The 11795-nt window shown below is 37.1% G+C and overlaps 1 protein-coding gene across 2 annotated transcripts in view; it reads left to right on the plus strand.

The window, feature by feature from the left end:
- Positions 1-11749, plus strand: part of ZNF366 (zinc finger protein 366) — a 32606-nt gene extending 20857 nt beyond the window's left edge. For both annotated transcript variants that reach the window (XM_019610451.2, XM_010725587.3), the window contains 3 exons: positions 1091-1282; positions 6986-7160; positions 9588-11749. In XM_019610451.2, coding sequence (XP_019465996.1) covers positions 1091-1282; positions 6986-7160; positions 9588-10123 — 903 coding nt within the window. In that variant the 3' untranslated portion in view covers positions 10124-11749. The remainder of the gene's footprint in view (positions 1-1090; positions 1283-6985; positions 7161-9587) is intronic.
- Positions 11750-11795: the final 46 nt, after the last annotated feature.

Genomic DNA, 11795 nt, shown 5'->3' on the forward strand with positions numbered 1-11795 from the left:
TTGTTGTTGTTTTTGCTTTTGTTTTTTGTCATGGGAAATACAATGCCCTTCATCCTTTATAAAGCTACTTCTTCTTTGTCCACATCTGCAGGTGGATTCAGCTGCAAACATAATTAACAGTAGTTAGCTGTCCAAACGCATCCTTGAATCAAATAGCTTGATGCTTAGAATTGCTGGGCATATTCACAGCTTTAGCTTTGCAATTATCTCTTTGAAAACCACTGACTGGCACAAAAGTGACTGACATTTCAAGTCTTTTTTTGTAATGAGTTTTATGGAGAAGTAATTGCTCTTGGCACTATACTAATACATTCTCACTACCTGCAACAAGTTATGCTCAAACTCTTAAGGTGTTTCATGGTAAATTCATTGGTTTTTATAATATCTAAATGAATGACAGGAGCTGGCAGTTAGAGCACGTATGTCTGACCAAGAACATTGGATTTCATTTCAATGAATTGACTAGCACAGAGGCTGTTAGAAATGTTCTGTAAACACAAGTTAAAGCAGGGACACTCCATTAGGGTGAGTGTAAATTCCATAAAGAGTTAAAAATATTTTTTCTTCATTGAATATAATACGTAGATCCTTGGTTGGTGATATTTAATTATTTCTCATTTATTTCAGGTTATTTTCAATAGCTCTCTGGAAAACAGGAGTAGTTCTTAGTTATAAGCAAATGATGTTCAGTTACCATAGTCAAAACTTCTTTTATCTCTTAAGTGGCTAATTTTTACTTTTGGTCCATAGATGTGCACATTTTACATGAACAGTGGAGAAGGACAGAGAAGCCCTGCTACTACATCTCACTTACATGCAAATTTAAAGACGGAGACAAAACTCCATATTTCATTACACTTAGATGTTGTTTTCCTTCTCTGTTTCTCAGATTCTTGTAAGAATTTGCCAAGAAAAATAACATAAAACATAAGTATATACTGCTTGAACAAATGATGTTAAAGGCAAAATAATGCATTACTTGCTTTGCTAATGTGGAATGAATAATTCATATATTGCCATACTGAAGATGAAATAATTTAGAAACTATTCAATCTACTGTTTTTTGTTTTTTTGTTTTCTTTTCTTTCAGGGTGTGAAAGAGCACAAATGTGGAATCTGTGGCCGGGAGTTTACTCTGCTGGCCAACATGAAGAGACATGTCCTAATCCACACCAATATCAGAGCCTATCAGTGCCATTTGTGCTTCAAGAGCTTTGTGCAAAAGCAGACTCTCAAGGCACACATGATTGTTCACTCTGATGTCAAACCCTTTAAGTGCAAGGTGAGCGTATCTCCTTTGTGGCAGAGACATAATCTCACTGACTATTTCTGGGATATTACCACCTTCTGACACAACTGAACTTAGAAAAACATGACTTGCTCACATTCTATAGTTATATTTAAATTAGCAGAAAACAATCTGCTTTCCATTCTTGATCTTAAGCCCTGCATAGGTAGCATGAAAAAAAAAAAATGGAGCTAAATTTCTGTGATTTGCTCCCTTCCCCTACATTATCTGTAACTTTGATCCTGATGTATTGTTTCCCACATAATGAGCATATAAATGTCACCACAGTTTGAGGGCAACAAACATACCTGACAGTTGTCCACAACAGCCATCCAATCTGAAGTCTGAGTACTTCAGTTCTTAGCAGCTTCAAGCACTGGCTAAAGACACAGATCAACTTGGGGCCTCCACAGAAGACCATGGAAAAGCAGCAATCTGGACTTCACACAGCGATGCTGTGCGATAGTTCAGGGAAGAACTCAAAGAAAATCACAGCTATACAGAACTGCAAAAAGCATTTGAATGGGCCAAATGTAGTCACCAGACTGAAACTCAAGACAGGGCATCAGTATCTTAGCAAACTGGCCTCTGAGACCATTTGGGAATGGCAGATCTCTGTCTCCCTCCAGCACTTCAGAGGATGACATTCCCTCTCCATTCCCTTTTCCTTCCCTTCCCCAGAAATTTTGGAGGCTGTCATTTTTTTTGACTGTTTCTACCTCTAATTTCTTCCTTACTAGTTATTCATGCTTACCTTTTTACCCGATATCAGACTCTACGTCTATTCTTTCTGCTTATTTTCTGGTCCATTATTATAATCATGCCTTATAAAGGCAAAGTTTGGGGGTTTTATTCCCACTTTGATCTGCCCTAAGAGGGCAGCAAATATGGGGAGGAGCATATCATCCAGTTTACACTTAAGTAACAGAAGATTGATCTGGAAACAATTTCTAGAACACTTTCATCCAACAGCTTTATGGAATTAAGTATTTTCTTAAACGAACCCTTTCAAAAGCAGATCTAGATGAAAAAATATGAATGGAATTATTTTGTCTCGAAAAGTGTAGAACTTCAAAATGTTAAATGAAATTACTGCTTTCAGTGATAGTTTTAATAGGAAAATATCAAAATTAATGTTTTTGAACTCATTTTTTCTTTGGTAACATTGAAGTTCTTCATTTCAAAGATTTTCAATGTCAGCATTTTGTTACATTTTAAACATAATTTAAACATTTACATTTTAAAATGTTATTTTGTATACTATCACTCTATATTGAGAAAATAATTTCTCAATATTAGTATCAATATCAAAATATTGATAAAATCATTACTCAAGCTATTGATAAGCCTGAGTAGTTCCATGTCAAGTCCGCTGGAAAGTGTTCTTCTTTGAACACACCTGCAACCCTGCATCCTCATTGCCTTTTGGACAAAGTCATCCTCTACCCTTCAAATTTCAGAAGAGAAACTCGATTGTTTGATCAGGTGTTCTGGATGCAGTATGTGGATCCATGCTACTTCTGAGACAGGTGTGGAATAGCTGGAAGCTTGTGTTTCTGATAGGGTTTGGTAATGACAGACTGTTAAAACTTCGAATGTCAACAGTGTGAGCCAGGAACTGGAGTACCAGCAGTATACTTTCCAGCCAATAACAAAAGCTCTTTAGGAACAACTGTTTTTCTTATTTATTTATTTTTATTTATTTATTTGCTTAATATTTTTTTTTTTACTTCATCATCACCCAACATTCCTAGGAGAAAAGAAGCCACAAGTTCAGTGAACCAGTATCTACTTTGGCTAATGGGGTATGAGTCGATATCAATGACCCTAAATGGACTGGAGATCAGAACAATAAGCAAAGTGAGAATAAGTGTTTTCTTTTTGGCACTGGGAACATTCCTAGTCTCACTGGCAGAGCCTTTGAAGGTCTCACAAGTTTTTCTGGCTGGTATTCAGAGGGTTAAGGCAATGACCAGATAGCAGCCTTTTGGCACCAAGCTCCTCCTCGGCAGAAGGAAGGATATAGCTGTATGAACAGCCTGCTTAACAATGGCTCACATGTCCCCAGGGAACCGCCTGCAAATAGATTTCATCTTGCTTTCTCTTGTACTTTTCAAAGCTTCCTGTTTTCTCACGGTCCTTTTGGACAGTTTACAGTCTTTCTCCCTCTCCCTCTCTCTTTGAGGAAAGGAACACCCTTCTTATGAAGGGAAAAAAAAAAAAAAAGAGAATGCAAGGGAAAGAGAGCACAGCAGTAGCCTTTCTACTTTACCACATGCGGTGGTTTTCTTTACCTTTTTCTCACAGCAAAGAAAACATGATGCTTTCCTATGTGTCTAATCACAGCTAAGCACAGACTATCTGAAAAGAGAGAGCAGCAAATAGTTGCCCCTTCTGTTTCCTCACCCAGCTGAAACCTGGATCTGTGTTTCATTTTTCTCTGAAGAATGAACATCTCCATGGCTTCTGAAGGCCTGAGACCATGCTTTCTTCTTATTTGTTTTAAACAAAACCACAGAAAAGTTCTGAAGGAGTTGCTCCAAATAGTGTAACAGTGCTCACTGTGTCTCTCAAAGGATAATTCGCTGAAATTTAAAGTTCCTTCTTGTGCAGAAGGTAGTAATGTTCCTTATCAGCAGTAAGGAATGTGGTGAAGTTTTCTCACATGCAGCCAGCCAAATATACATTGCAGCAGATATTTTGAACTTGCTACTGTAAATATACAGTTAAAGGTGATCCTAAACAATTTTGCTTTATGACACATATCAAAATATCTTCTTTCCAAGTATGAAGGAGTGTACTTATTTTGGACGAACTGGGCCCTACCATTGACTGGAAGCAATCTTGTATGAGACAAAGTCTTTATGCCCATCTGGCACTGCTTTTTCAGAAGTGTCAGTCTACACCACTTTCAACCCATTGCACATGAAACTGTGGTTTTAGATCAGGAGTTTAAACCAAAGAAAAAATGAGATATAAGTACTTTGGGAAAAAACAAAACAGACTGACAAATGTAGAAGGGTGCTATTTCATGCAGTGGCTTAGGAAGAAAAAATTTATTCTTGATTTGAGTCAGCATTTCTAACACTAACACTGTGCTGAAGCCCAGCCAGTGCATCAAAATGTGTTTAGCAGACTTACAGTTGATGTCTTTCTCTTTGGGATGAGAATGTTATTTTATCTAAATTGGAGCCTAAAATAAGGTCCACAAGTAACCTTGCTGTTCCTGTTATCTCAATGTCTTTCACATGAGATATATGTCCATCTGAATGCTCAGCTTATTTGTTTTATTCTTTTCCATGGTTTTGGATCATTAGTGCTTGCAGCCCTGTCCTGTTGAGGAAGTAAACATTTGCATCTTCCTAGTTTGTCCTGCAAACCCATTTGTTGTGTGTTAGCTGTAAATCTCACCTAGCACTGACTTGCTGTCTTTCAGCATGTGAGCCTTTGAACTGCTCCCTTCACACTCTGAATCATGAGCATTCATTTGAAACTTTTCTTGTGTCTTTTGAAAAGAATAATTTACGAGATACCATGCCACAAGGAGCCATCACCCCCCCCAAAATATTTTTATAGTCGCACTTCTTTTATTTTCCTGCCACAAATCTCAGCTCTGATACCATTTCTTCATGGTCTTGTCTGAGGACAGGAAGAAATTACACATCCCTAAGATCATGCAGGTCTTTGGGAAATGGTAAACCTACCTTCTTTATTCAGATACACAAAAACATTATACTGCAGGGAATAACCTTTAGGAAGTTTCCTTGCTAGAAACAAATGCTGCTGCTGTACAAATTTTAATACTCAGTATTCTATAAAGACACAGATTTGCGTGAAGTACTCTAGCCAATTTCCTGTTGAATCAGATTTTCCTCTTACATTGATACAGATTGGTAAGAACATAGGTCAGACAGAATGGAAGCAGCCAGAAGCCTTCTGCTAACAAGTATTAGAGGATTATTGTTATGACATTCTTATAGGCAGAGAAATATCGACACATCATAGACTGTTGAAGCAGCTGTTAATATCTGCTCTTCTTCCTTGTGATTTTTCTGTGCTGCTCAGTGCCTGTCCTCTGTTTCCTCAGAGCACATTCAGAAGATGTTTTCGTGCTTTCATTTCACTGAATATAATTCATTAGGTACATTAGCTTTCTTTGAACACAAAGGAGAGACAGTTAAGTGGATGGAAGACCCATCATTATCAGATATCTTTTACAAATTCCTAACTCATTTTCAGTAGCTTTTTTTTTCCCCACACTTTCTCTGGGAACATCTTGTTGATAATTTATTAGCTTTAATATTTTATTAAAATCATAGAAAGAAATAATGTGTCTGAAGTAAAATCATTTTAAAAGCAAATGAGTATTCCCAGAATTTTTCTTTTTGAAGCGTTCAATCAGTTCTGCTTGTTTTTAAAAAGCAATACTTTTCAAATTTTTATATTAGCAAACTGCTTTTCCATTTTGGTTTCAAGAGCAAAGATTGTACCACTACTTCATTGAAGATCATTTCACCACCTCGATTCCATCCAAGGAATCAAAAGACAAATTAGACCAAAAGTTTGTTGGAGCCTCATTAATTGCTTTTTAATCATTTTCTGCCAGATGACTTGATAAAATTCCTGTTATTCAGTTATAGTGACTATGTCTTGTATAGTAACAAAGACAGTGGTAAAATTATTCAGACAATAAAATTATTTGTCTAAAATCAGTGCAAAAAAAAAATAAAAAAAAGGTAGAAGTAGGAAGCAAGCACAGATTTTTACATAGGACGGAAATAGCCACTTGAATGTGAATAAAATTATAAATCCTATCAAGGAAAGACAAGAAGACAATTAAGGCAAGAAGCTAATAGTACTAATGTCAAGCTCCCATGTCTTGAGACTACATTTGATTTATAAGGGATGGAACTACAAAAGGACACATCTAGAAAAACAACAATGAAAAAATTCTTTATTGTTTCATCAAAGGGAAACCTGTAGGATCAATGGCTCGGTTGACAGGAACATGCTTCAGGGAAAGCTGAGTCATTTTATGGCCCCGTGCCTGTTTAAATTCCAGCTTACTCACCAGAGACATCAAAATACAGCAGCTGGTAAACAGAAGATGAGAAAATCAAAGACAAAAGGGAGAGAAAGAGGCAAAGAAAAAAGAAAAGGAATTGCTTTTTTCCCTGGCTTTAAGCAAAATGCACAGTCATTTCCAATACACTAAAGGAGAAGCGATATTCACAGAAACTTCTCATTTAATTATGTGTCTCTATCTCTGCCTGGCATTATTTTTGAATAAAGGATAGTTTTATAATCTACAAACAAAATAGTTCACTGGGATAGAAAGTTATAATTTCATTCAAGTCAAGAGTCTTTCGGGTTTCATGCTTAACTCTCCCCACTTCTTAAACACTCCCCAATTGTAAGTAATCTGTGACCATGTGTGTTTCTTGATGACCACTTTTAAAAAGTGGCAGCAAAACAAAAAGCCCTTGAGAAATCACGCTCAACCATAAATACTTCTCTGTAGAGTTTTACTCCTATAATAAACTGCAGCCAGAAGTTGCCAAGGGTTATGCTGGGAAAGATAGGTTCTATTTGCTTTTAAAATTACTCACCTTGGAAAGTCTCCTACAAACTAACTAGTTTCATTTTACTGTATGCTGTTTGTTTGTTTGTTTGTTTGTTTGTTTGTTTGTTTGACAGCTGTGTGGAAAGGAGTTTAACCGAATGCACAATTTAATGGGACATATGCACTTGCACTCTGACAGTAAGCCCTTCAAGTGCCTCTACTGTCCCAGCAAATTCACCTTGAAGGGGAACCTAACCAGGCATATGAAAGTCAAACATGGGGTCATGGAAAGAGGATTTCATTCTCAAGGTAATATTTACGGGCAAAATTATTCTCTGAGAGGTTTGGACATGCATATCAGTAATCTTACATGGATCTTTCCTACAGACCTACAATCTTATATCATAGATCCAATGCTACTGTAAGAGATTGAATCCTGTAAGCCTGGGAGTTTGTTATTAACTATTTATATTACTTCTGTGCTACAGATCAGAGCTGCCCATGACAGCAACTCTGTTCTCTGAGACCTTTCAAATAAGATTTCTGATGACACAGAGGTACAGATTGAGATGGAGTTGTAGTTGGAGAGAAAATGAGATGGTAATGACAAGAAAGTCATTTTGGCACACTAAACTAGCCATTTTCAGATGATAGGGAGAATGCAGTCAGTAGTGCTAAAGCAAAGAATTTATCAAGTCATAGCAAATGTTCTTGTACTTAAGTTCACAAGCTCCATCACTGCAGGAAAGGTGCAATATCAACAGCCCTGCAAAGCTGCTCCTAGTATGCAGCTATCCCTGACACACAAACGATAGTGAGCAGGTGTGCATTCAGTTTTAAGAGACATTAGCACACTCAGCTGGTCAGGACACTGATGAAATAGCATTGATCTTCCTAATGGAGGGTGTAATTACACTATTTCTGAATAAATTTTACAGTTCTGGGGGTATGTCATGAGCAAGCAGACATTTTGCCCCACACTCATCTAGTTTGTATGTTTTCTTTTATATTTGAGGTATCTCCACATGGTTTTAAACATGGAGATGAACCATAAATCCATTCAAAGCAGACAGAAGCAAAAAACCCTGGAAATTTTCACAGGTCTTGCTCATTGTTTATTGGATTCCTGGCTAGAATGGGAATGGAAGCCCATGTAGCTCTACATCCAGGAGCCTTTCTACTCAGTATGCATTCGTTCTGTGCTATACTGATGAATCTGATCCTCAGCAAAAGTCACAAGCTCACTCTCACATTACAGAGACACATGAATGAGAGAGGACAATCCTCCCTTATTTCAAAGTATATGGAGTTCTGACCACTCGGGGAGTATTTTCTACCACGTACACACACATTTCCTATAATCAGCCTTATGTGCACAAGTGACAATCTATCTAAAGAACTGATGGAATTAGGGAGAATTGTTTGGAGAATTTCAGTATTAAAGATGTTCTGCTTGTTTAGAGTTTCTGGATAAATAATTCTATCATAGGTAATATTTAACAGCGTTCCTCAAAGTCAGGCTTTAATGCAACCTAACACAGATGGGAAACACGTCTTCTAATGATATTTGGCATACAGCGTTCAAAGATTCTAACAAATAATGGGATAAATGGCTCTTTTTTTTCCCTTTAGTCTCCTATAGCACTGTGTGAGTTACACAATTACTTGTAATTGAAGATAGCCTAAGCGCTTTTCAGTGTACAGAGATTCTTCAGCCCTTGAAGCTTATCAGACAGGAGACAATTTGTAAGGGCTGCCACCTGCTCATGAGCCATTTTAATGAACACAACACAGTTGCAAAGCAGCAGCTGCATCTAGAGCGGCTGCATAAATCCCACAGACATCGGATCGAATTACTAAGAGGAAAAAAAATCCAAGCAAAGGAAACAGCTTTTATCATAGATTTTTGCTGCTGAGTGAAATGCTCATCCCAGTAGTGTCACCTTTGTTTAAATTAAGATGGACTATGCCTGCAATATCTGTATTTTCCTCTGTGAATCCTGATGGTCAGAGCACATTTTGAGTCCACTGTTGCCTCCTGGGCAATGTCTGGGTTTCCAATAGAGAGGAGATGCTCTGACAAATATTAAGACAAAACAGACCAAGGACCATGCTTGGACTTACACTGTGCAGCTCAAAATCATCATTTGATTATTATGATTTCCTCAAGCAGAAGGATACAGAACATTTCAGTGACATTGGATGAGAGTGAAAAACTCAATGGGAGATGAAGTTTTAGATTGATGGAACAGGATTGTATTTTCTTTTTATAATAATATCTTTGAACAGGAGTGTCTGCTGAACAACCATATTAAAACATTTTAAACCTCTTCCACTCTTCTGGAAAAAATAATAACTGGAACTTTGATTATGGTATGTGATGTTTTAGATCAAAGCCTTCACTAAAAAAATAGGAAGAAGGAAGTGGGTAGGTTCACTGGCAAAAAATAGTTTACAAGAGGCCAGACACTTCACTTTTATTCCTAGCTCTCTCTCAAGTGTCTGGCATATATAGCAAAATGTTATGTGTGTCCTGACCTGGCTGCGAGGTAAATACTTCTTTTAACAGTATCTCAAAGGAGATAAACATTAAAGGACTTGGAGATAGCTGAGTGGAAGACAAAGGTAAAATATTAAACAAAGGCCATCTCAGGCTTTATGTTTTAACCATGTACTGTATAGAAGCATTTGCTGTATGTAAATTGTTCCTTTTCTCCCCCTTTGAAACACTGCAAGGTTTTGGAAGAGGGAGAATTTCTCTGTCTCAGACAAATATGTTGAGAAGCTTGGAACAGGAAGAGCCCTTTGATCTTTCTCAGAAAAGCCAAGGGAAGGGGATCTCATTTCATTCGGATGGTGAGAGTGCCAAGGGAAGTTCATGTCAAGAAGAAGAGGAAGACAACTGCTATGAGGCAGAGCAGTACAGCCCTGGTGTGTACCATCATGACAACAACAAGCTGTACGTTCCTCAAGATCTGTCTGGCAAACCACAGTGCATGATGAAGGGCTTCAGAGAGTCCTACTGCAGTGAGAAGGAAGAAATGTTAAGTGAGGGAGGACTGGAGAAGAGAGTAGGAGATTCTGACAATCAGGAGAGCCCAGGAGAGAGAGACCTTGGAAATGACAAGGAGCGCCTGAGCTTTAGAGCCTTTGAAAAGGCCAGTCTGGGGCATTCTCTCTCTGATTACTTGTATTTCAAGCACAGGAGCAAGAGTCTGAAAGAATTACTGGAAAGAAAAATGGAAAAACAGACAATGCTTATAGGCATTTAAATGGATGTTTGTTTTAAAACAGCTGGAAAATGAGAAACAAATAGCTTTAAGCATGAACTGTAATTTACTAGAGGTTGGAATTTTGCAGTAATCTTTACAAATGAACAAGCCCAAATAATAAAAATATATTAAAGTAAAAAACATACGTGAAAAGAACAAATCAGTCCACAGAGATCAAGAAACGCAATAGAATTTGAACTGTAAGATTTTTATACTTATCCATTTGGCATACAAGCAGACAATAGGGTAGGTACAGAAGTTTATTTTCCTCTATCTGGTATCTGGTATGGTATATATTACACTCAGTTTTCTAGTTATCAGAAAGAAAACATCTTAGTGTTTCATTTATTATCTGACTAAATATATTCAACCACTTCTAAGCACATAAGCACATAATACTAAGTATTTTACAGCATAAGCAAGAGAACTGCTAAAGATGGTGTACAAAAAAATGCCATCCGCCTCAGATCACTTCATATACTTCTGTGACTTAAAATGAGGAATGGAAAAAAAGTTATGAAGAAATGCTAATATCTTCATCTTGTGAGTCAGTGAAGTGTAGAAGTGTAAGACTTTGGAAGGGCTGGAATTTTTTATGGTCACAGAAGCTTTTCCTCTGGCAAAAGGATTGCCTGTGTTTTGCTGTTTCATTCAGTGTGGAAGCATTCAGCAGTTCTTCAAATGAAATGGCATGGACTCTGTTGACATTTTGTTCTAATGTCTGCTCACACCAGTATATTTAATGAGCAGCAACATGTAGTGTTTGCAAGTATTGCTGTAATTACACCTAAAACAAAGAGAGTTATTTCATTGAGAAAATAATGTAGTTTTGCCATTTCTCTTCTAGTTTACCTTGGCAAGCAGATATGATTTTTTAAATACAAATCCCAGTCAGAATTTATTTTAGAAGGGATTCCAAAAAAGAGCCTTGTAAGGGTGAAGCAATATTCACAAAGAAAGACAGGTTTTTTATTTTCTCTTATCTGAATCAGAATTTTTCCCTCATTAACACAGCTTGACCAGTAAGCTTCTGGCCTTTCAGAACAATTCCGCTCATGCTGTTTTAATGAGTCATTCCCTGCTTTTTATTATGATTCTCCTACAATTATATGTTCATAACAAAGATGCTAGAATCACATTCCATTAAACACATTCCATCAATAGCATTATTTGGCCAGCACCTTGAATCCTACATATTCAGCATACAAGACATGGCCCCAAGCCATTCTTTTGCTCATAAGGAAATAAAGATTTAATACGTCATTTAATTATTCCTAATCATTTTTGGAAATGATAGCTCAATAGGTTAAACTCCTCTAAATATGATATTTCATTTCCAAATATTGCTACCTTCTTCATTTCCCTACCAATATCTTAATTTGGAATACCTTGTTATCACGCTTAATATTTATAATGTAGATAACTCCAAAAGTAATGCCTTCTATTTATTTCTATGGGAACTCCAAAAGATACAAAGAGCACAATAACACTGTTCTATAGAAAAATTCTCAGCTACAAAACACTGATTTCTGGTATAGTCACCAGCAGTGGCTATGCATTTTTGCCAGCGATGAACAAGAGCCTGCATGTCAAGCTCATAACAATCTGCACCAGTGGAGGTGACCTGCTGTTGGTGTCACCACTGCTGAAATGCACCACCCACCACCTCACT

This window comes from Meleagris gallopavo, chromosome Z (genome assembly GCF_000146605.3).
Source record: "Meleagris gallopavo isolate NT-WF06-2002-E0010 breed Aviagen turkey brand Nicholas breeding stock chromosome Z, Turkey_5.1, whole genome shotgun sequence".
Lineage (NCBI taxonomy): Eukaryota > Metazoa > Chordata > Aves > Galliformes > Phasianidae > Meleagris > Meleagris gallopavo.